The sequence below is a fragment of the Bos taurus genome, chromosome 29, assembly GCF_002263795.3.
Source record: "Bos taurus isolate L1 Dominette 01449 registration number 42190680 breed Hereford chromosome 29, ARS-UCD2.0, whole genome shotgun sequence".
Lineage (NCBI taxonomy): Eukaryota > Metazoa > Chordata > Mammalia > Artiodactyla > Bovidae > Bos > Bos taurus.
This window is the reverse complement of record NC_037356.1, coordinates 37,126,470-37,151,432: the sequence shown is the minus strand read 5'-3', so window position 1 is coordinate 37,151,432 and position 24,963 is coordinate 37,126,470. Positions and strand designations below refer to the sequence as shown.

Here is a 24,963-nt window from a genome sequence, read left to right as displayed (position 1 = left end):
GGTTATCATGTAGTTAACATCTTCCACATGGTGGGGGTTTCAGTATTTACAAGACAGCTCACAGGATGTGGCTCAGAATATTATCTATAGCCCTTAAGAAGGAACTAAATGTCCTTGACTATGTTTAATGATTCAACTATTATTATTTAGTCCTGTTGGACTGTTTCCCTTTGTTTCTGCATATTCCCACTTCTCAGATTAAACTTATTCTTTGGCTAAAGGTTTTCCTTTTCATACTGTTCATGGGGGCTCTCGAGGCAAGGACACTGGAGTGGTTTGCCATTCCCACCTCCAGTGGACCATGTTTTGTCAGAATACTTCACTATGACCAGTTCATCCTGGGTGACCCTGCACGGCATGGCTTGTAGCTTCATTGAGTTACACAAGCCCCTTAGCAATGACAAGGCAGTGATCCATGATGGACATGAATTTGAGCAAACTCCAGGAGACAGTGAAGGATAGGGAAGGCTGGCATGCTGCAGTCTGTGGGGTCGCCAAGAGTTGGACATGATGTAGCGACCGAACACCAACAACAAAGGCTGTCTGCAGACAAAAAGCAGCCTGAGACAAGAACCACAGGGTCCTTGTCCACAAGGACACAAGGTGTCCACAAGGTCCACAAGGACCACAGGTGTCCCCATCACCTTGTCCACAAGCTGATGCCCCAGAATGAGCCCTGACGGAAGTGGATATGCTGCTTCCTGGTTGGTCTGGTTTGTCTTACCTGGACTTCAGGGTGATTGATGGCATTTGAGGACAAGTCCCTACTCGACTTGGACCCTACATGATTGTCTTAGCCTGCTCAGGCTGCTGTAATAGAGGACCATAGACTGGGTAACTCAACCAGCATATATTTACTTCTCCAGTTACTGCAGCCTGGAAATCTGACTTCAGGGTGTTAACAAGTCAGGTTCTGGTGAGGGCCCCCCTCCTGGTCTGCAGCTGGCTGCCTTCTCAATGTAACTTCACATAGTCAAGAACAGAGAAAGAATGGGACTTCCCTTATGGTCCATTGGTTAAGAATCTTCCTTCCAATGCAGGGGATGCAAGTTCAATCTCTAGTCTGGGAATTAAGATTCCACATGCCTCAGGGAAAATAAGCCTGCTTGCCACAACTAAAGAACCTGTGTGTGCCAACAAAGACTCAGTGCAAACTGCCCAAAAAAGAACAGAGGGAGTTGCAAGGTCTTTCCTGTCTCTTCTAAGGGCACTAATCCCATCATGAGGACACCACCGTCATGACCTAAGGACCCGCCAGAAACCCCATCTCCAACACCATCACATGGGGGATTAGAGTCTCAAATGTGAATTTGGGTGGGGACACAAACATTCAGTCCCTGTGCGTGTCAGTTGCTCAATCATGTCTGACTCTTTTTGACCCCATGGACTGTAGCCCACCAGGCTTCCTTTGTCCATGGAATTCTTCAGGCAAGAATACTGGAGTGGGTTGCCATGCCCTTCTCCAGGGGATCTTCCTGACCCAGGGATCGAACCCAGGTCTCCCGCATTGCAGGCATATTCTTTACCATTTGAACTACCCAGGAAGATTTTATCTGACCCTCACTGACTTTGGGCATTAACCTCTTTGTAAAGGGGACTTCCTACATGTGGAGGCCGTAATTCCCTCTCCCCTCCCTCCAGTGTCTTTGCCCACACCATTTCCCTCTGTCAGGACACAATTCCCCCGTGTGAGGCTCAGCTCTCCTGTCCTCCTGCAGCATGGCCCTGACTGCCCTGTCCCCTCTGTGTTTCCACCACACCCTGCCCTGTGTGTCCTAATTTCATATGTTGTCCCGTGTTTATTTCTCACTCCCCACAGCCATTCAAGAAGGGCTTTTCTATCTCTGTTTCAAGGAGGTGAAGGGGCTGGACTTGGCAGCCAATCAAACAAAGGCTTGAGTCCCACTTCTGCCACCTAGGAGTTGCATTACACAACCTCTTGAGGCTGCAGTGATCTGTAAAATTGGGGCAACCCCAGACCTTTCCTTATGAGATCCTGGAGGACTAAGGGATGGTGCTAACAAATTGGTCAGTCACCTCTGACATAAATAAACTGACAGAGGGAGCACTGCAGAGTGGTCATCAGTTCAGGGTCTGGCATCTGACTGAGGATAATTTCTGGTTCTGCCACCCCCTTGCTGTGTGACTTCAGTAAATTAGGTAACCTCTCTGTGTTTGAGTTTCCTCAACCATAAACTCACTTTTGTGAGGATTTCTTATAAAAGAACTAGGATGGTGGCTGGTGCAGTGAAAACACTCAATCAAGGTTAGTTGCTGGAGCAGAATAAAATTCCTTAATGTGTGGTTGTTTGCAGGTGATCCCTCTTCGCACCAGCCAAAGATAATTCTACATCTACCCCTCTCTGCAACTTCTTTGTGTCTGTGTGTCTGGGATAGCCTTAGAAGGTGTCAGTTTGGTGAGGCTACTATTGCCGGTTATTCAATCAAACACTAATCTGCGTGTGGCTATGAAGGTATTGTGTGGCTGTGATTGGATCCACAGTCAGTTGACTGTTAGGTGAGGGAGATTTTCCTGGATAACCTGGGTGGGATCTGATCCAATCAGTTGAAAGGATTCCCTGGTGAAGAAGAAACTCCCCCATGCATGGCAGATCCAAGCCTGGAAGATCCAGCATGTCCTTCCTGACTGTCCGCCCAGCCCCACAATCCCAGGATCCAATTCTCTGCAACAAATCTCAATTTGTATCTCCCACCGGCTCTGTTTCTCCTGGCAGGGGCCTGGCACTGAGCAGGCAGTTTGCTACTGGATGAATTCAGGGCAGCAGGATGCTAGGAAGAGAGCGATGGCAGCCCTCTGGAGGTGGTAGGGAGGCGAAGGCGAGGGATGAAGGCTGAGGCAGCACAAACGCTATGCCCGGGAATGCCCTTCCTCTGTTCAGCGCTGGGCAGTCTTCAGTCCTCCATTAACACAACCTCCAGAGAAAAGGCTGAGCCGCACCCCGTCCCTGTCTCTGCCCACCCCGTGTTTCACATCAGGTCCCTGTTAAATTCTTCATAACCCCTCTTGGTTTCCCTTCCAGCAGTTAGGTGTCTATTGGTGTGATTGTTTGATTACTGCCTGTCTCCCCCACCAGAATCTAATCTCAAAGAGCTTGAGGACTGTGTAAAGGTTTGCTGGGGGTGGTCCTCTCCCCTCTCTAGAGGTGGAGCAGGTGAAGTGTAGTCTTTACCTGTGGAAAGAGGGAATGAATGAATGTGAGTCTGCCCTGCCTCCATCACCTGCCTTGAGGACAGGGGTGCAAAGTGGGAGTGTGGGGAAGGAGGAGGGGCATGACTTTGTGGTTTCTCCAGTTCTCCAGTAGGGTTGGGGTTAGCGTTTGCAATTACCCTATAGACAGGAGACCATAGATTTGGGGAAAGATTAGGGTGGGGTGTCTGCAGTTAGTGATCGGCCTTGTTCCTGCTCTTAGGCTCCCAGGAAAGAGGATGAACAAGGCTGTGGAGCACCACGTGGTGAGCAGGGCTGGAATTTGCTCCCACATCTCGACAGCCACGCTGCCCGTCACACCTTTTCTTTCATCTTTTCATTGTTAGTTGCTCAGTCATGTCCAACTCTTTGCAACCCTGTGGACTATAGCCTGCCAGGTTCCTCTATCCATGGAATTCTTCAGGCAAGAACACTGCAGTGGGTAGCCAGCCATTCTTTTCTCCAGGGGATCTTCCTGATCCAGGGATCAAACCCCAAGTCTCCCTCATTGTAGAAAGATTCTTTACTGTCTGAGCCACCAGGGCCTTTTTGGCTTCTCAAAGACTACATTTGCCTCAAATATTTGCATGGCTCTTGGCTGTCTGTGGTGCTTCCATGGAGTCCAGTGACTTTTATCAATGCTTCACTTTCTGTCCTAAAGTGAACTGCAACCTGCAGAAACTGCAGGTCAGAAGAGGAGAAAAAAGGTAAGTCGGTGACTGAAACCAGAGGTGACAACCAGAAGCAGCAACAGGGGAGGTGACAAAGCAGATAAGAGAATTTGACGAACTTCAAACCCTGGGAATATTTGGTGGAAGGGCAAGTATTCTTGAGGGCATCCATGTACTTAGGAGTTTTATAAGACTGCTGCAGCCTACCAGGCTCCTCCATCCAAGGGATTTTCCAGGCAAGAATACTGGAATGGGGTGCCATTGCCTTCTCCGATAAGACTGCACAGAGGATCCTATTCCAGGCAACCGAAAACCTGGGCTACAACCACTTGGGAAATGGTCTGTGTGGGAGGACAGGGCTCCCATGAGCTGCGAAGGCTGACTTTGCTATGTAGCCAGGAATTGTAGCTGCCCACACCTGCAGGTCTTATCTGACCAGTGAAAGTGCAGGTCCCCGGGAGCAGGGGCCGTGCTAGAGCTGTGTTAGGGCAATGTCAGGAGGCAGCCCTTCAGTCTGGAGCCAGATTGTCTGTGTCCATATCCCATCTCTGCCACTTGGTTTATTTTTTAAACATTTAATTGAAGTATAGATGATTTACAATGCAGTGCTAATTTCTGCTGTATGGCAAAGTGACTCAGTTATACACATATATATTCTATCAACTGTGGAAAATTCTGAAAGACATGGGAATACCAGACCACCTGATCTGCCTCTTGAGAAATCTGTATGCAGTTCAGGAAGCAACAGTTAGAACTGGACATGGAACAACAGACTGGTTCCAAATAGGAAAAGGAGTACGCCAAGGCTGTATATTGTCACCCTGCTTATTTAACTTATATGCAGAGTACATCATGAGAAACGCTGGACTGGAAGAAACACAAGCTGGAATCAAGATTGCCGGGAGAAATATCAATAACCTCAGATATGCAGATGACACCACCCTTATGGCAGAAAGTGAAGAAAGCCTCTTGATGAAAGTGAAAGTGGAGAGTGAAAAAGTTGGCTTAAAGCTCAACATTCAGAAAATGAAGATCATGGCATCAGGTCCCATCACTTCATGGGATATAGATGGGGAAACATTGGCAACAGTGTCAGACTTTATTTTTGGGGGCTCCCAAATCACTGCAAATGGTGACTGCAGCCATAAAATTAAAAGACGCTTACTTCTTGGAAGGAAAGTTATGACCAACCTAGATAGCATATTCAAAAGCAGAGACATTACTTTGCCAACAAAGATTCGTCTAGTCAAGGCTATGGTTTTTCCTGTGGTCATGTATGGATGTGAGAGTTGGACTGTGAAGAAGGCTGAGTGCCGAAGAATTGATGCCTTTGAACTGTGGTGCTGGAGAAGACTCTTGAGAGTCCCTTGGACTGCAAGGAGATCCAACCAGTCCATTCTGAAGGAGATCAGCTCTGGGATTTCTTTGGAGGGAATGATGCTGAAGCTGAAACTCCAGTACTTTGGCCACCTCATGCAAAGAGCTGACTCACTGGAAAAGACTCTGATGCTGGGAGGGATTGAGGGCAGGAGGAGAAGGGGACGACAGAGGATGAGATGGCTGGATGGCATCACTGACTCGATGGATGTGAGTCTGATTGAACTCCGGAAGTTTGTGGTGGACAGGGAGGCCTGGCGTGCTGTGATTCATGGGGTCACAAAGAGTCGGATTGAACTGAACTGATATGCTTTTCCATTGTGGTTTTTCACAGGATATTGAATACAGTCCCTATGCTATAGAGTATTGTGTTTATCCATCCTCTATGTAATAGTTTATGTCTCTAATCCCAAACTCTCACTCCATCCTTCCCCCACTCACCTCTCCCTTAGAAACCACAGTCCAACCACAGGCTCTATGTCTTTGAGTCTGTTTCTGGTTCGTAGATAGGTTCACTTGTGTAGTATTTTAGATTTCACATATAAGCGATAGCATATGGTTTTCGTCTTTCTCTTTTTGACTTACTTCACTTAATAGGATAATCTCTAGGTCCATCCGTGTTGCTGCAAATGTATAGCTGGTTGCCTTTGGACAACCTGCTTAACTTCTCCGATCCTGCATGAAATGGGGATGGCAACAGAACCTACATCGTAGATTGATGGGAGGATTAGATGACATCATCAATGGCCCAGAGTCATAGTCCAGTAAGGATTCAAAGAGTGAGTTCTGCAAATCCATGTGGAGAGTGTCCAGGTGGTGGAAGAGCAAGGGGATGGCTCAGAGGCAGGGGTGTGCCAGGGATGTGTGTGAGACCACCAGGAAGCCAGGTGGCGGTACGGAGTGGGCAAGAGGCAGAGGGAAGCAGGTGAGGTCATAGAGGTGGGGCAGCAAGTTGCTGTTGTGTGTGTTTTTTTTTTTCACCCTGTTTATGTGATTTTTGTGGTTGGCTTCTTTTTATGGAAAGATACTGACTTCCTGTTTGTTGCAGATACAAATTACCTGGCCAACTTTATTGTATGTGAGAAAAAGGGCAATTTAAAGAAACAGAATACAGTACAATAAAGCAAATTCATGAAGACTGTTCCTGGATGACTGAAATTTGGGAAATGAGAAAGGTTGGTCTCTTCCTACCCCCTACCTCATTCACTCAGCCCAAGTAGGTGCAGAATTTTGAGGCTGAAACTTCACGACAACCTCAGATGTCACAGCTGGGATTCTGAACTTGTCTCTGATCTCAGGGCTTTCCAGCTGATCATCTCACCCGCCCGCCACCTTACTGTACAGATGGAGACACTGAAGCTGGGGTGGGGAGAGGGAGGGGCAGGGAGACACATTGACCGTTTGGTGGGAAGAGCTGGTCAGTTTCTGTGTGACTCAATGCCTCTGCTGCCGCCCACCCCTCCCCCACCCCCCACTCCCACCCCCCCGGAATCCAGGGATTCAGATGCCCAAGTTCTTGCAGAGACCTCTCGGTAGGATGAGTTGAGGGAAGACGGTGCCTCCCTGGGTTCTCAGGGACCTTCTCTGGCTCCACCCTCAGCCCCATGTGGACAGGCTCCTGGTGCACCCATCACTGACTGGAGGAAGCAGACTGATGAAGAGTGTGCCGGGGGCTGCTGGCCCAGAAGTCCACTCTTGGGGCTTATCAGGTGGGTGGGCAGTTCGTGGCTGTGCTCTGGTCCAGCAGAAATGTTACAGCAGGTGAGGGCCTGGAGATTCCTTCTGGGCTGAGGGGCTGGACTGGGTCCTTGACTTGGCTACCAGCATGGGGCAGACATTTCTAGCAATGAGAGTGTTTGCCCCTTCCTGGTAACTGCCCCTTGGAACCAGTTCATATTAGTCAGGGAGATGGGGTGAATTTGGACAGTGTGGGGATCCCAGGGCCTCTTCACCTCCTCTCCTGCTCGTCCTGCTGGTCACCTTGAGTGACGTCCTCGTAGGATGGTGGAGGCATCATCGACTGTTCCTTGAGCTCCAATGGTGAGTCAGGGACAAGAGGCAGGTCATCCTCCTGCCAAAGAGAGAAGCTGCTGTCCCTGATGCTCCAATATGAGGAGCATGTGGTGATCAACAAAGCCCTTCCCGATGGCTCATTTGTTGGAGCCTCAAGTTCCCATGAAGGTGGGGAAACTGATGCAAACAAGGCCCCTTCTAGCTCTCTGATGCCTTAACAAGAAGACTTCCTGCCAGACAGCCAGGCGGTGACTGAGACAATTTACTTGGTGTGAGTAAAACTCAAATGTAAAGTCATGTCAGTGCTATGTAAAAACTCAGAACATCATGACCCTAACATGAAAACAATTGAAGTGTTAACCTTGCAGAATTTCAGGGAATTTAGACCATATATTTCCTTTTTTTTTTTTTTTTACAGTGTTCTACAGTTAAGATTATAGTGTGAACTTTTTTTTCCCTTCAAAGAAATGAGTCTAGGATATCACTTCTGGGGTGGGGAGAGACTAGTCTTTTATTTCTAGATCTTTTTGGTCTCAGCCTGCCGTTCTGCCAGCTTCACAAGTACTCGAGGGCTTGGATCTGGGTGAAACATGCCTCAGACTGAGTCCTGGATTTCCTTACAGGTGTTTGACCTTGGAAAGTGACGTGGCCTTTCTAAGTTTTGGTTTATTTATCTGTAGAATGCGAGGAAGGTCAGTGCCCACTTCAAAGGGCAGTTGACAAGATTATGTTAAACAAGTCGTGTTTCTCTCACATGCTTAACAGAGAGGGTACTTGGTATCCCCGAAGTGCTCAGTCCCTGTGATCCCCCCTTTGCTGGCTCCCACCACAGCCACACCCCACAACATACTATGGCTCCACTAGCCTTCCCTGGCAGGTCTCTGAGCCATTGCCCCTGCTGTTCCGTCTACTATGGGTCCCTCTCCCATCCCACCTGCAGGTCCAGATCCCGCCCGTCTCCACGGATCTCCCTCATAAGCTCTCCAAGGGCTTGAGAGCTGGGAGCACTGTGGCCTGCTGGTCTGAGCATCCGTGGCCTTTCCTCCCCGGTGGCCCCCATTTTTCACCTTGAATTGGTGCCCTCCCCCGTTCCGTGCCTTGTCTCCCCTACTAGACTGTGGGCTGCCTCTGTGTGTGGCCCAGCTTACTGGGCAACACCCCTCTGCCTGATGCTCCCCTCTCTTTGCCCTCTGTAGCCTCGTTCCCCATCTCCTGGAGGCCCTCACCTCTGCAGACAGGCGGGCATCCCTGTATGCCACGATAGCCATGAGCCCTGGCAGGAAGACCTCCACACAGGTGACACAGAGCAGAGCCAGCACTAGCCTCTGGATGTGGACCTGTGAGGGAAAGAGGGGAGGGAGAGGCAGGTGAGCCTCCGCTGGGTGTCGGCACCCATCATCTGGGCACGGGCAGCGGTCAGACCTGCCAGCGAGGACAGTGGGATTTCAGCTCCCAGGTGTGCCCAGTAGGCAGGGTGTGGCTCTGCTCTATGCCCAGTACCAGGCACCCATGGATCCTTGGTGCATAGTGTTCGAGGACTGGGGTTTTCTCATGGGCCCCTGGTAGAATGGCAGGTGGTCTTCAGCATCGTCTCATCCAATCCCACTTAGATGGGGATATCTAAGCTCAGGGAGAAGCAGCATCACTTACAGCAGGGGAGGGGAAGAACTGGATTGAGGATCACCATACAGCTGGGATATCTCTTGGGGCCATGAGCATCTGGTAGGGAATGTGTGCATGTGTGTGTCTGTGCACACGTGTCCACGTGTGTGCTTAACCTGTGTGAGCATGGTGGAGGGCGATAAGGAATAGTGAACCACCATGGTCAGAACACTTGGAAACTGACCTTGAGGACAGCAGCCACCCACATGGAACAGCTGGCCCACCTTCTGCTTCAGGAGTGCGTGCGTGCGTGCTAAGTTGCTTCAATCGTGTCTGACTCTTTGCAACCCCGTGGACTATAGCCCACCAGGCTCCTCTGTCCGTGGGATTCTCCAGGCAAGAATACTGCGATGGGTCATCATGCCCTCCTCCTGGTTCAGGGGAGGCTGCGGCTAAAAGAGCACTGAGCTTGAAGTCTAGACCCCGCTGAGTCCTCACTGCCCCCCTGCCTTGCTGTGTGATCTTGATCCACTAGTTTAGCTTCTCTGGACCTCAGTGTTCACTTCCACAAAATGGGGGTAACAAAGTGAACTCGGCCAGCTCTGCAAGGCTGCTGTGAGGTTCACAGTTATTGGGGTCACTGGGGCTACGCTATTTATAGAGCCTTGAACAAGGAATCAGCAGTCCTAGATTATGGTCCTAAATTTGCTGCCAACTTGCTACTTGACCTCAGGCAGGCCCCTCTTCCTCTCTGGGCTTCAGCTTCCTCAGTGATTAAAATGGGAGCCATGAGTCCAGGCCCTGTCCAGCTCCTTGATGCCAACCAGCAAGAAGGCCAATATCATCTCTGTACCTTGGGGTGAGGGGATGGGCTGGCCACCCATGCTGGGCTCCAGATGAGGTTTTCTGAGAGCTAGAAACTTCCTCTGAGCCAAGCCCAAGTCAGAGGACCCTTGGGGGCCGGGCACTCACAGTATCATTGGGGTACGGTTTCCAGATGGGGAACTCAAACGGAGTCTCCAGAAAGAGGTCCTTGGCAATGACAAAGAGGCCAGCCAGCACACAGAGGAAGCTGATGGAGTTTGCTACCAGGCACATCTTCTATAAGCAAAGAAGAAATAACAATCATTGTCCAAAGGCTACAGACGGGATCTAAGTCCTCTTCCCTGGCCAGTCAGTAGCTCACCCTGGGATCTCAGGAAAACGCTGCCCATCTCTGGGCCCGAGGCTCCTCACGCCACCATGGCTTTCTGAGCCAGCCGACCACCAAGGAGGCCCCTACCAGCCCTCATCTTCTATGGTGGTGTCCCCAAGCTCTGGGTTCTAATGCCTGATGATCTGAGGTAGAGCTGACATAGTCATAGCAATAAAGTGTGCGATAAATGTAATGTTTCTGAATCATTGCAAAACCTCCCCGCCCCGCCCCCAGTCTGTGGAAAAAAGGATTGGGGACCACTGTTCTATCGGATGGGATCACGAGAGGCAAAGGACTGCCGCTGGGTCCCTAGGTTTTGTAACAAAGAAGGGTGTTCCCACCACCATCTCCCTCTCAAAGCTGTCTCCAGTCATCTTGGCATCAGATATGCCAACTGATGATGCTCGCAATGCCGGAGACCTGGGTTCTATCCCTGGGTTGGGAAGATCCCCTAGAAAAGGGAACAGCTACCTTCTCCAGTATTCTGGCCCGGAGAATTCCTTGGACTGTATAGTCCACGGGGTCACCAAGAATTGGACATGACATGTCCAATGGTCGACTTTCACTTTCACTTTCTCAGGCATCCAAATGCCCCCCTCCTCCACAGGAAAGGACAGGACGAGTCCCAAAGGTCCCCTATCCTCTGTCATCTAGGTCTGCCTCCTCCCCCACCCACCATGGCCCCTGAAATGCCTCTGTTCATCCTTATCTTGGGTTAATTGTGCATTATTCCATGAGCCTCTTGCCAAGTGCAAACTCCTGTAACAGGGAAAGAGTATGAACATAAGGCTCCTCCAAGCCCTTGTGCTAGAATGGACTTCTCTGCAGTAGGTATTTCCCTAGGCTCAGGTGTAGGAAGTGGGGATGCTTTTGGTTCTGCAAGGGGCCCAGCCCAGGAGGAAGAGCCAGGGCTTTGCCAAGCATCTCCTGCCTCTGCTCTAGGTAAATGGCACTATACTCTTCTGATGTGATCCCTGAGAGGGCAGAGGGCAGCCACCGCCCAGCCCAGGCTGGGGGGCCATGAGTGTGGACCCAGCCAGGGCTTGAGGGTAGAGGGTGGGCTGAGGCCATGACAGGATTGGTGGGATGGTCCTTCCATCCCCTATCCACCTCCATCCACCCAGGCTTATGAGGGTGCCCACTCTGCTTCCCTCAGCCACCCCAGGCTAGAAAGATGCTCAGACACCTGCTGCCCAAGCTTAGTGCATCGGAGAGGGAGACAGGAGGTCTAAGGAGCTGTGGGGACACAGAAGCCAGCCATGGCAGATCAGGGAAGACTACCTGGAAGAGGAGACATGTAAGCTGACCCTTGAAGAATGATCAGAAGGAAAGTCAAAGCCAGGAGAGAATGCCCAGTGGGGAGAGGGTAAGGCACTCTGGCAGAAAATAGCGCAGAGCAGGCAAGAAACAGTTGTGTCTGGCTGGGCCTTAGAAGTGAGAGGTTGGTGGACTCCCAGCTGTGACCTGGCCTTCGGGACTCACAGACTTGCTGACATGGGAGGTAAGCTGAGGGCACAGGGGAGCCAAGGGGTGATTGCCAGAATAGTCACCCAGGCTGCTGGGTGAACAGGCTGGCTGACACCTCCAGGCCTGGCCTGATGGGACGGTGGCCAGAGCTGGGGTGGAGGAAGGGCAGCAGGTGGAGAGAACGGCAGGGAGTCAGGGTGAGAGACAGACCTCCACGACAGGAGCTTTTCTGCTTGGACCCTCTGTACGCGCTTCTGGCAAATCCTGGCGAACTGCCTCTGGAATCCCTACTACACACGATGCCCTTTGTGACATTAGCCCAGCCTTGGAATGGGAGAGAACAGTCTTAACCCTCCAACTTACCAGATAATTTTTCTGAAACGACTCCATTGTTATTGCCAAGATCCCGGAAATGAGGAACTGTGGAACAGATTTGAAACAGTCTTAAGGGAGAGGCTGGGGTTCCTTGAAACCCACAAATTCCCTTCCCACTATGATCTTAAAAAAAGACAACCTGTAGGGGCTGGTGGGATAGGGAACATCATTCCTCCAACAAGGGGAGCTCACCTGCCCCCACATGGTCCATCCCAGGCCCACTCCAGCCAGGCTACTCTTCTCTCCTGCTTTCCTAGTGTAGCAGCCCAGACCACCCCTCTGCAAGCAACTGAACTATGGCTTCCACTCCAAGCCTCGCTCCCTTCCTGGATCCTACAGTTTGGAGGATATTAGCTCTTGGTTCCAGGGTCTCTGGTATTTTTCTGAGATTATTCTTTCATATGTGTGCTGAGTGCCTACTATGCACCCATCACTGGGAGCACAGGGATGGGTAGACACTCATGTAGGGACAGTAGTTTCTCTGCTGTGCACAGAAAGCTCAGGTGGGAGCTGTGGGGTCAGAGGACTGAAGTGGCAGCAGGCGAGGGGCCAGGACACGTGTCTAGGAGGGTGTCTGGGAGCTGGTACTAGGTGTGGAAGCAGGACTCCACTGGACCCGGGATGGAAGAGGATACCCTGGGGATTCTCCAGGGAAGCTGTGGGCAGTGGTTTCCTCTCTCCTCCCACCCTGGCCAACAGCCTTGTGCCCTGCAGACTGGCCCTGACAGAGACTCTGGGCACCAGGGATGTGTGGCCAGATCCAACGGCCTCCGAGGAAGCCTGGGGAAGGTGCAGCTGCCCCAGCTCACATTCACCCTCCTATGTGCTGGATAAACTTGGTAATTAGAGGAGGGTGCCAAGATCTTCCCTGGTGACTCAGCATTAAAGCATCCACCTGCAATGCAGGAGACCTGGGTTCAATCCCTGGGTCACGAAGACCCCTTGGAGGAGGAAATGGCAACCCACTCCAGTATTCTTGCCTGGAGAATCCCATGGACAGAGGAGCCTGGCAGACTACAGTCCACGGGATAGCAAAGAGTCGGACATGACTGAAGCAACTCAGCAAGCATGCACACTGAGAGCCTGGGGGCTGCTCTCTTGGGCTGCAGGCCCGCAGGAGCCCCTGGGAAGAAGCTGCTTCCAGTGTGACTGAGAGAGTGGACGTGGAGCGTGGAGGCTGTGCAGGGGCCGAGGCGGCCTCGCTGCTATTCATTCACTGCCCCCAACCCTGCACCCCCTCCCAAAAGCCAGGTCCTCTGGGCCTGCCTGTGCATCCCCAAAGCCGGCCCATATTTTGACATCTACTCACAGAGGCAGCCCCCCAGAATGGATACCAACACTTCTGGACCACCAGGTGAAGGTTCTGGACAGCAGCCACCAGGTAACCTCCAATGAACAAGTACACCAGAGCAATGACCACATGGACGGCCTGGGCGAGACAGGGGCAGGGGACAGAGAGCCGCTGTCAGGGAACTGGCCCCAGTGGAGGTCGTTGAGCTCCTGGACCAGCGAGCTGCACAGAGCTCACTTCCTGCCTTCTAAGGATCCTGGTGGGCCTGCAAGGAAGGACCGCTTCTCGGGAAGGCAGGTGGGAGTCACGTACCTGTCCTACCACCTGTGGCCATGGCAGTGTCTCTGGGGGCTAAGGTGTGGGGGATGGGAAAGAGAGGAGAAGGAGAAGAAGTTTCTTCTACTGAGGCTTCTATGAGCCACACTGAGCCAGTGTCGTGTGGATGTAGACTGCCTCTCCCATCCCTCCATGGAATTTTAAATCTTAGAATGAAGGTTAAGCACTGTCTCAATCCCCCTCCATCCTCAGGTCTCCTTGCATTACCACCCCCACCTCAGCACCATGTGCCCCCTCTACTCCATTCCCTCCCCCCACCCCAGCACCGCACTGCAGGAAATGGACACTCACGCCCAGCTCCTTGAGAACGCGGCTACTCTTCCTGGGCTTCTCCTGGTGCCAGTTTGGAGGTGGGAGGTCAGGCTGGGTCACCTTCTGAGGTAGATCTGTCAGGCCAGGTGGGGTAGGGCTGAGGGCCTTCTCTGATGGGTGTCCTTCAGCTTCCGACCTGGCAGTAACTGTGGATGCTTCATTGGCTGCTGCTGCCATGACTCCAGCCGAGGACCTGGCTGCTGGCCAAGGAGAAAGGCTAGGTCAAAACTGTCTAATTTCTTGGGCTTGTGCCCGGGTGCCTGTCCCGTCTGCCCTCTGGATCAGGACTTTCCAGAACAGCAGCTGGCCTGAACTTGCTTTGACCTGGAATCCACTGGGTCCAGGAATGGGGAGAAGCTGACTCACAGCCTCTGCCCCTTCTAGGGCAGAAAGACGAGGACCAGACACACTTCCCCATCATTGCAAGACAGATTGACCCCCACCCAAACTGGATTACTGCAGTTTGGCCAAGAGCCCAGGGTGCAGGAGGCTTGGGCAAGTGGGGATATCTTTGTAACCAGACCCCCCCATCCATTGGCTTCAGTTCAGTTGCTCAGTCATATCCAACTCTTTGTGACCCCATGGACTGCAGCACGCCAGGCTTCCCTGTCCTTCACCAACTCCTGGAGCTTACTCAAACTCATGACCATCTAGTTGGTGATGCCATCCAACCATCTCATCTTCTGTCGTCCCCTTTTCCTCCTGCCTTCAATCTTTCCCAGCATCTGGGTCTTTCCCAATGAGTTGGCTCTTTGCATCAGGTGGTCAGAGTATTGGAGTTTCAGCTTCAGCATCAGTCCTTCCAATGAATATTCAGGACTGATTTCCTTTAGGATAGACTGTTTTGATCTCCTTGCAGTCCATGGGACTCTCAAGAATCTTAAGCATAAGTTCTTCGGTGCTCAGCTTTCTTTATAGTCCAACTCTCACATCCATACATGACTACTGGAAAAACCATAGCTTTGACTAGATGGACCTTTGTTAGCAAAGTAATGCCTCTGCTTTTTAATATGCTATCTAGATTGGTCATAACTTTTCTTCCAAGGAGCAAGCGTCTTTTAATTTCCATTGGATTAGGATGAGCCAAAACAAGGCAGATGGGAACCAAATAATTGTCCTACCACCTGAGGTGATGGTGGTGGCTCTTGCGTGTGGGGCATTAGGGAATGGAAGGGAAGGAAATTTCTGCTGAGGGCTTACAAGGAGCCAGCAGGGAGCCAGGAAGCCATTTAGCAATGACAATAAATCAACATTTACTAGAGTTTTTTCTGTTGCAAGCACCAGGATGAGCATTTTATATACATTACCTGATTGTATCCTCATCTCAACCCTATGGGTTGTTCCTCCTTCCATTTTGCAGATAGGGCTCAGAGAGGTTAAGTTGCCTGACGAAGGTCACACAGCCAGTGAATGACTGGACTCAGAGCTCAGCAGACTGGCTCCAGAGCTTGGGGGCCTCCATCTTTTACGCACAGTTGTCTTAATGAATAAAAATGGATGCTCTGGATGTTTTAACAGGCATGAGAAAGGGGTTAGGGGAAAACTTTGCAGGAGGCTGAAAGTGCCACTTGCTGAGGGGCTGGATGACTCTATTATGGGGCAATAGAGGGCCTGGGGGCTTCCTCGTGACTCAGTGAGAAACGAGTTGGTGGGGGGAGCTGGGTTTGGGTTGTTCCCATTCTTTCTAGTTAAAAAATAAGGGGGGGAGGTCACATTCCTCTTGTTATTAATTCTGTGTGAATTCAGGAGATCCTGCTTGGGCATCCACATTTTGCTGTTTTCGTATCAAGGAGGTAGGGATGCAGGAAGAGGGAAAGAAGCCGGGAGGCTCAAGTAGCCCAGGTGACTAGATCCTGGACTTCAAGTCCTTCAGAGCCAAAGGGCCGGATGGGGCCCCAGGGTTGGTGAGCACCGGCTCCATGTAGGCACCATGCGGGAAGGCATTTTTGCATGCTGACCTCCCTCGATTCTCAGGAAGCTGATCAACTCTATTCCATAGAAAAGGAAGGAGGTTTAGAGAGGTCAAGTGCTTTGGCCAAAGTCACACAAGCAAGGAAGTGCCTGGGATTAGGACTGTGTATATTGGTCCGACTCCAGCACTCTGTGCCCAGGCTGCTGGGATGTGTGAGCAGTATCTCCACCGGCCTGTGGTGACAACCCCTGGTTTAGTGGGGATGGTTGAGGAGGCTGAGCCCCACTCCTGGCTGGGCTCCAGAAGCAGAGCCCAGAGACATGTGGTGGCATGACTCTGTTCTGGGACCTGGGCCAGCTCTGCAAGGGAATCCACCCCTAGATAAGTCCCCAGAGCCCCTCTGGCACAGTGAGCTGGACCCAGGGGTGTGGTTGGTGGCAGAGGCCAGTATCATCATCCACTGACTGTAACCAGATTTCTCCCCTGGACCTGGACACGCAGAACCTAGACCTGAGCCTTGGCACCACTGGGAAGCACAAGAGAAGGAAGACTTCTTGGTGGAGGCATCTTGGATGAGACAGGTTGTCCAGGGAAATAGTGAGTGTCCCATCACTGGAAGGGTGCTTCTACTTGGCTTTCATTTTTTGGGAATCCAGAGTAACCTTTCTCAAAGTATGTTCCATGGAACACTGGTCCTAATGGATCAGTAGCAAAAGGGTTCCATGATGAAATAAGTTTGGGAAATCCTGGATATCTATCTTCATTCTCCTCTTTAGCATGTTAAAGGCTCTGAGAATTCCTGCAATGGAATAACTTTACTGTAATATTTAGGGCATTTCCCAAACTTAAAAGGCCATGATAAATGAATTTTTTTTTCTCACAGTCCAATGATTTTACACACTTGGTACTCTGTGGGGAATATTTATGGGCAAGTGGCCCTAAACTTATAAACTTTAAATTCTGGTCTTCTTTGTGGCTCAGATGGTAAAGAATCTACATGCAATGTGGGAGAACCAGGTTCGATCCCTGGAGAAGGAAATGGCCACCCAATCCACTATTTTTGTCTGGAGAATTCCATGGACAGAGGAGCCTGGTAGGTTATAGTCCACAGGGTTGCAAAGAGTTGGACGTGACTGAGCGACTAACACTTACACTTGCCCTCTTTTCGATTTTCTCATGTGCACATCATGGTGGAGGCAGGGATTGGACTGTGGTCTCTAGGGTCACTTCCAACTCAGTAATTTTTTCATGAGGCCGAAGGAACTTTAAACAGCAGAAGGGGAGAGAGGTGCAAAGGGCAGGTGTAGATAACCAAAGTCTCTTGTCTGTGAAGCTGAGATCCTGCTCTCTAAGAAGGATGTGGACTCTGGGTCCTCAGGAGAGAGGTGCCCTGTTGTCCTGTCCACTGCACTGCCAGAACCTGGCATAGGCTGCTCTGGGGTGGAGGTGGCTGGGAGGGGAGATGGCTGGAGACTGTCGTGGGAAGTGGGAGGGACATATTTAGCCTTGGCCCCTCTCCAGTCCCCTCAGCCAGCTTAGGACTCCCAGGTCCAGCCAGCCTGACACCCTAGGGAACCAACCAGGGCCCAAATGTATCTCCTTTGTACCTTCAGGTCCCAGGGGCAGGGCAGGCAAGGACAGTGGGAGGCAGGACCCTCCAGCACCACCGTCTTCCCGAAGAATGGTCCAGATCATGCTGCTGCTGCTGCTAAGTCACTTCAGTCATGTCCAACTGTGTGCAACCCCAAAGACAGGAGCCCACCAGGCTCTCCTGTCCCTGGGATTCTCCAGGCAAGAATACTGGAGTGAGTTGCCATTTCCTTCTCCAATGCATGAAAGTGAAAAGTGAAAGTAAAGTCGCTCAGTCGTGTCCAACTCTTAGCGACCCCATGGACTGCAGCCTACCAGGCTTCTCCGTCCATGGGATTTTCCAGGCAAGAGTACTGGAGTGGGTTGCCATTGCCTTCTCCAGGTCCAGATCATGAGCGCTAGACAAACCTGGGCCGGATCCTGGCTCTGTTCCCATGAACTTTGACCTTGGGCAGGTCAAATGAGATGATAACATTTCAGCATCTTAGGTTCCTCACCTGTTATGTAAGGAGAGCTGGTGCCTAACCTGGGGGTGGGGGTGGGGTGGGGCTGTGAGGGCTAAGCAGGGTAACATGTGTAACTTGAAGGGCCTGACGCTGGCCGGCATCACCTCTGCCTACTGTGTGCCTAGAATACTGCCATCGGGCTCCACTTTGTCCTGACTGGTTCTCTGTTAAGATCTGAGACACCCTGGTCTCATCATCAGGAGGGGTGATCGTGGGGGGAGACAGCATGAGAGCTCTGGGCTCTGGGGGTCGGGGAGAAGGATATGGGGAGGGCAGGAGAGCACCACGGATACAGAGCTAGTGCTCGGAGATTTATCTCCAGCTCAACACCACAGGGCCCCAGGCAGCAGTGAGTAAGATCTGGCCATGGGAGCCTGTGATCAAGCAGGCAGTGAAAACCTATACTGTGGAGGCCTAGGCAACAAGGCAAGCTTCTTAGGGGGGTGTGTGTGTGTGTGTGTGTGTGTGTGTTTGCATGCATGCTAAGCAGAGACAAGCAGGGTTGAGAGACACAGCAGAGACACACCATGTGACCAAGGGGATGATGAGAGGGCCAGGGACACTTACAGAGGATTAGGGTTCAGTGAATGCCAGTTAGAAATTGGCCACAAATTCACCAAAGCCAGCCTCCCTCCAGGGCATCAGAACAAGGTGCTGGTGCAAAGGGGTTCACTGTCAGGAGCCAGGATCCCTGCAGGAGACAGAAGCCTCTGCTCTGAGATGGAGTCACACCTGGATTCCAGCTCTGGCCCTGAGGGGTCCTGGGCACCTCCCTTCCCTCTCTGGGGCTCTGTGTCCTCAGCATTGTCTCTGTGTGTGCGTTTCTGGGATTGGAATGGAAACGACCAAGGCTCCTCCCAGTTCCTGTGGTCTGTGACTGGCAGCAGGATGCGGCTTCGGGTGGTAAATTCCTCCCCAGGGAGAGATCCTGTTGATTCTCCCTCCTTCCCAGATGCTCTTTACTGGGGTGGGGATGCCCATTTCCAGCTGCCATAATTGTTGATTGCTAATAGCATACTGAAAAGCAGAGATATTACTTTGCCAACAAAGGTCCGTCTAGTCAAGGCTATGGTTTTTCCAGTGGTCATGTATGGATGTGAGAGTTGGACTGTGAAGAAAGCTGAGTGCCGAAGAATTGATGCTTTTGAACTGTGGTGTTGGAGAAGACTCTTGAGAGTCCCTTGGACTGCAAGGAGATCCAACCAGTCCATCGTAAAGGAGATCAGTCCTGGGTGTTCATTGGAAGGACTGATGCTGAAGCTGAAACTCCAATATTTTGGGCACCTCATGCAAAGAGTTGACTCATTGGAAAAGACCCTGATGGTGGGAGGGATTGGGGGCAGAAGAAGAAGGGGACGACAGAGGATGAGATGGCTGGATGGCATCACCAACTCGATGGACGTGAGTCTGAGTGAACTCCAGGAGTTGGTGATGGACAGGGAGGCCTGGTGTGCTGTGATTCATGGGGTCGCAAAGAGTCGGACAAGACTGAGTGACTGAACTGAACTGAAGGGCTCACAGCTGCCCCCTTTAAATTTTAAGGTTAAGTGACACTCCAGGGACTTCTAAAACCACTTCTAAAAACCACTGGTGGTCCAGCAGTTTAGAATCCATCTTGTAATTCAGGGGGTGCAGGTTCGGTCCTTGGTTGGGGAACTAGGTTCCTACATATTTTGGAGCAATTAAGGCTGCATGTCTGGAGTCCATGTGCCCTAACTACTGAGCTCATCTACCACAACTATAAAGTCCACGCACCATAGTGAGCAATCCTGTATGACACGACGAACACCCAACACAGTCAAAAAAGTAAATACAGATATACATATGCATACACACACACACACACACACACACACACACATGTATAGGGGCTTCCCAAGTGGTTCAGTAGTAAAGAACCTGCCTGCCAATGCAGGAGACACAAGAGACTCGCGTTTGATTCCTGGGTCAGGAAGATCCCCTGGAGGAAGAAATGGCAACCTCCTCTCCAGTGTTCTTGCCTGGAGAATCCCATGGACAGAGCTTTAGTACATGGGGTCGCAAACAGTCAGACACAACTGAGCCAGTAGACAACAACAATTATATATGTATATAATATTAAGAATCTTTTATATATAATCTTTATATATATATATATAAAATATTCTTAATCACACACACAAAGACATTCCCTCCCCCAGCCCTGCAGCCAGACTGGCTGGCATGGGGTAGAAAAGGCCTACCCCCTGGCCTGATGGTGAGGCCCAGTCTGTGCTTCTGAATCGACACCAGCGGGATCCGCTGAAACCACCTCTGTCCTTGGCTTATTTCCCCTGCCCTGTCCTGCTTCCCTGCTCTTCTCCTGAGACTCAGTTCAGTTCAGTTCAGTCGCTTAGTCATGTCCAACTCTTTGCGACCCCATGGACTACAGCACGCCAGGCCTCCCTGTCCATCACCAACCCCTGGAGTTTTCTTGAACTCCTGAGACTACTCCCTCATAAGCCAGTTATGCCAAATCCTCGTCTCAGGCTCCACTTGTAGATAACCTGATGGGAGACCCTCTTTCCTTGTTTACACTATGGGGTCCACTTACCTAGCCCGGGACCTCTGCTCTGAGCTCCAGCCAGGTCGTGCCCTCTGGATCTGCCTCAGTCCCACGGAGACAGCGCCAGAAGATCAGAACATCTTTACAACGTTAGACTTTGGATATTTTCTGTCCTGGCCCCACCTCCTGCTTCATGGCCCAGATGAGCTGTCAAGTCCTTCCCATCCCCCAGACCCAGGCAAGTGAAGCTCTCAGCAACTTCCACACGTCTTTCCTTATAGTTGCAAATTTCCTTTGGAAAGTAAAATGTTGACAATTGTGCAGGTCAGAAGACTTTTTTTAAAGTCTTTTTAAAAAGTATTTATTAATTAATTTGGCTGCCCTGGGTCTTAGTTGCAATATGGGGAATCTAGTTGCAGCATGTGGGATCTAGTTCTCTGACCAGGGATGGAACCCAGGGACCCTGCATTGGGAGTGTGGAGTCTTAGTCACTGCACAACCAGAGACATCCCTAAAAGACTTTTTAATTCTGGAAAATTTCAATAATTCACAAAAGTAGAGAGAATGGCCCTGTCAATTCCCATGACAATTGTCAGCTCTCTGAATCTTCTTTTCTATTCCCACTCCTTCCCAGTGGTAAACAAAGCTCAGATATCCTTCCGTTTTATTTGGAAATATTTTTGGCATGTGTGCGTGCTAAATCACACAAAGAAGTGATGCAGAGCCAAGTGGCCACCCTGGATCATTGAGTCACTTCAGTCACGTCTGACTCTTTGTGACCCCAAGGACAGTTGCCCCTCAGGCTTCTCTGTCCATGAGAATTCTCCAGGGAAGAATACTGGAATGGGTTGCCATTTCCTCCACCAGGGGCTCTCCCTGACCCAGGGATTGAATCTCCATCTCTTGCATTGCAGGCAGATTCTTTACCACTGAGCCACTGGGAAGCCTCAAACATTTTAGTATTTAAAATACAGTGAAAGTCACTCAGTTGTGTCCAACTCTTTGCAATCCCATGGACTGTATAGTCCATGCAATTCTCCAGGCCAGAATACTGGAGCGGGCACCTGTTACCTCCTCCAGGGGATCTTCCCAATCCAGGGATCGAATCCAGGTCTCCCACATTACAGGTGGATTCTTTACCAGCTGAGCCACTGGGGAAGCCCATTTAAAAGATAAGTACTCTAAAAATAAGTATGACCACATGTCACAACTGAAAAGTTAAAACCGGTGAAGACCTGCTGCTGCAAGGGGCCTGTTTCTGGGCGATGCGCTTGCCCTGCAGCCGTGCAGAGCTCTGTGCTAGGTTAGATGGCAGCCCTCTTGGAGGAAAAGTTCAACACCGGAAGGCAGAAAAACCTCTTTTTCTCCCAGTTCTTGCTACTTACTGCATATCAAATATCTACTCAGTGTTCAAAGTTCTCTGACTGTCTCGTCAACATCTTGTGACCTTTGATTTGCTTGACTCAGGATCCAGACACATAAGTTGCATTAGGCTGGAGGGTGGGGCTATCTCACTCTGCCTGGCACCCCGTCCCCATGCTGCCCCAGCTTGGTGGCCGCATTCTGGGAGGTGAGCAGACCCTTGACCAGGTGGTTCTGGTGAAGGAGGTACGGGCGGGCTTTGACCGTCCTCAGCTCCCTTCTTTTAGTGTCAGTTGCTTCAGTCATGTCTGACTCTTTGTGACCCCATGGACTGTAGCCCTCTGGGCTTCTCTGTCCGTGGGATTTCCCAGGCAAGAATACTGATACTGGAGTGGGTTGCCACTTCCTTCTCCAGGGGATCTTCCCAACCCAGGGATAGAATCTGGGTCTCCTGTATTGCAGGCAGATTCTTTACCGTCTGAACCACCAGGGAAGCCTTAGTTGACCACTCTCAGCTCCCACCCTAGGCTCCTCTTTTTCCCTCTGGCTTCTCTCTCTGTGCTGTTAATGCCAGGTGGGAGTGGGGGTCGGGGCAGAGAAGTGATGCAGAGCCAAGTGGCACCCTGGATAGTCACCTACACTACACTTGCTGACTTCAGAGCTGACTCTGGGCCCCAGACTGCCTGAGTTCAAATCTCTCTTCTGTTACCAAGTCCAATATCTCTCTGCTCGCTGTGACAGGCCAATGAATCTGAGAAATGAGGGGTTGAGGCAAGGAAGAAACTTTATTCAGAAAGCCAACTGTCTGAGAAGATGGTAGGCTAACTCACCTAGCTGGATAGTAGGTAGACTCAAAATAACCATCTAATTGGGGTCTGGATGCCAGGTTCTTTTATAGATCAGATGCACCCACTCAACACGCACAACTTTAGTTCATGGGATGAAGTTTTTCCAGAACCTGTGGCTTTTCACTGGGCTAGAGGCTTCTGCTTCACCACTTTTACTTACGTACAACATATAACACACACACACAAAAAAACCTCACACCCTTATTCATTAACTGATCCACTCATTTATAAAACATTTAACAAGCACTTGCCACAGGCCAGGCACTGTGCCATGTGCTAGAGGGCCAGGGCTGAACAAGACACTGCCGTCTTTGAGGAGCTGGGAGGTTGTAGTCCATAGAATAATGGCCCCGAAGATGTCCACACCTCGATCGCTGGAACCTGTGAATATGTCACCTACCACAATAAAAGGGATTTGCAGAGGGATTAAGTTAAGGGCCTTGAGAAGGGGTGGTTATCCTGGCTTGTCTGGTGGGTCCCATGTAATCACAGGTGTGTGTGCTAAGTCGCTTCAGTGGTGTCTGATTGTCAGTCTTTGCAATCCTTTGGACTGTAGCCCAGCACGCTCCTCTGTCCTTGGGGATTATCCAGGCAAGAATACTGGAGTAGGTTGCCATTTCCTCCTCCAGGGGATCTTCCCCAACCCAGGGATCGAACCTGCATCTCTTATGTCTCCTGCCCTGGAGGCAGGTTCTTTACCAATAACACTATCTGGGAAGCCCTTGTATCCCAAGGGTCCTTATAAGAGGGATACAGGAGAATCAGGGTCAGTGAGAAAGATTGGCAGGGCTATGCTGCTGGCTTTAAAGATGGAGGAGGGGGTCAGAAGCCAAAGAATGCGTCAGCCCCTCGAGGCTAGAAAATGAGAGAAAATGAATTCCTCTCCAGAGTCTCCCCAAGAAATTCAGCCCTGCCAGTAGACTTGCAGACTTCCTGACCTCCAGGAAGTGGGAAAGTATTAGTTGCTCAGTTGTGTCCGACTCTTTGTGACCTCATGGACTGTAGCCCATCAGGCTTCTCTGTCCATGGGATTCTCCAGGCAAGAATACTGGTGTGGGTTGCCATTCCCTTCTCTAGAGGATCTTCCGGACCCAGGATTTGAACCCGAGTCTCCTGCATTACAGGCCCTGTGCTGGGCTCTCAGCACACCTGCATATCTCGGGTCCTGTCCTTGCCCCTCCGGACTATCATCTGTCTCCCTGATCGTCTTCACCATTGCATTCTATCAGTTTCCTGCCCACTATAGTAATTGGTCCCAGCAGTGATAGGAACCTGATGGGATGCAGTGGTGATGATGACCAGGGAGACGGGTGATAGTCTGGAGGGTGGGGATGGGACCCTAGATATGCAGGTGTGCTGAGAGCCCAGGATGAGCCAGTAAGGCTTCCTGGAGGAAGTGGTGTCTACACCGAGGTCTTAAGGAGGGTTGAAGCTAAGTGGGACAAATAGGAGAGTGGGGGGCAGGCAGGGAACAGAGGGGTGTCACAGAAGTTCAGTATGGCTGCTGGGTGAAGTGTAAGAGGCAGGCAGAGTCAAGGCTGCAGAAGTGAGTGAGCTGGTTCTATAAACCTTCCAAGAGCATCTTAGACTTTAGCCTGAGGGTGAGGAGAGCTCCTACTGACTTTCAGTTCAGTTCAGCTCAGTCGCTCAGTCGTGTCCGACTCTTTGCGACCCCATGAATCGCAGCACACCAGGCCTCCCTGTCCATCACCAACTCCCGGAGTTCACCCAGACTCACGTCCATCGAGTCAGTGATGCCATCCAGCCATCTCATTCTCTGTCGTCCCTTTCTCCTCCTGCCCCCAATCCCTCCCAGCATCAGAGTCTTTTCCAATGAGTCAGCTCTTCGCATGACATGGCCAAAGTACTGGAGTTTTAGGCAGAGCAATAACGCTTTTGTACTTAAAATCTCTCGGGCTGTATCTAGTTCAGATATGGGCTGACCTAGCTTGGGTCTGAGGACAGAGATTAGGGTTCTGATGCCACGATGCAGGTGAAAGATGATGGTGGTTCACAGGTGCTGGGAAGGAAGATGGATGGGGACTGAGTTGAGAAAGCTAGAACAACGAGAATCAGTGGGACATGATTACACCTGGGGCTGAGGCAGAGGAGAAACTAAGAATGATTCTCAAATTTTGTCTTGGGAAGCCGCCAAGTCTGTAGCAACACTGATTGATAAATGGTGTGAGTTTCACTGTAGTGGAAAGTGAAAATAGATGCTGAAGCTCTCAGAGGAGAGCTCTGGGTAGAAGACAGGGATTTGGGAATGGTCAGGATGGGGATAGATGAGATCAGGGATTTTGCTGATGTCTGTCATCTTCAGAGCCTGGATACATAGCCAATAAGCATCTACTGAATAAACCATGAAATGAAG

At 50.9% G+C, this 24,963-nt stretch overlaps 1 protein-coding gene across 1 annotated transcript; it reads right to left on the bottom strand.

Annotated features, from left to right (window-relative positions):
• Positions 1–6,755: 6,755 nt before the first annotated feature.
• MS4A10 (membrane spanning 4-domains A10) lies at positions 6,756–14,040 on the bottom strand. Its single transcript, XM_059883080.1, has 6 exons — positions 13,827–14,040; positions 13,218–13,337; positions 11,897–11,953; positions 9,844–9,972; positions 8,496–8,606; positions 6,756–7,327 (listed from the first exon to the last, which is right to left on the bottom strand). The coding sequence occupies exons 1-6, from the start codon at positions 14,022–14,024 to the stop codon at positions 7,205–7,207; spliced, it is 738 nt and encodes a 245-aa protein (XP_059739063.1). The 5' UTR covers positions 14,025–14,040; the 3' UTR covers positions 6,756–7,204.
• Positions 14,041–24,963: the final 10,923 nt, after the last annotated feature.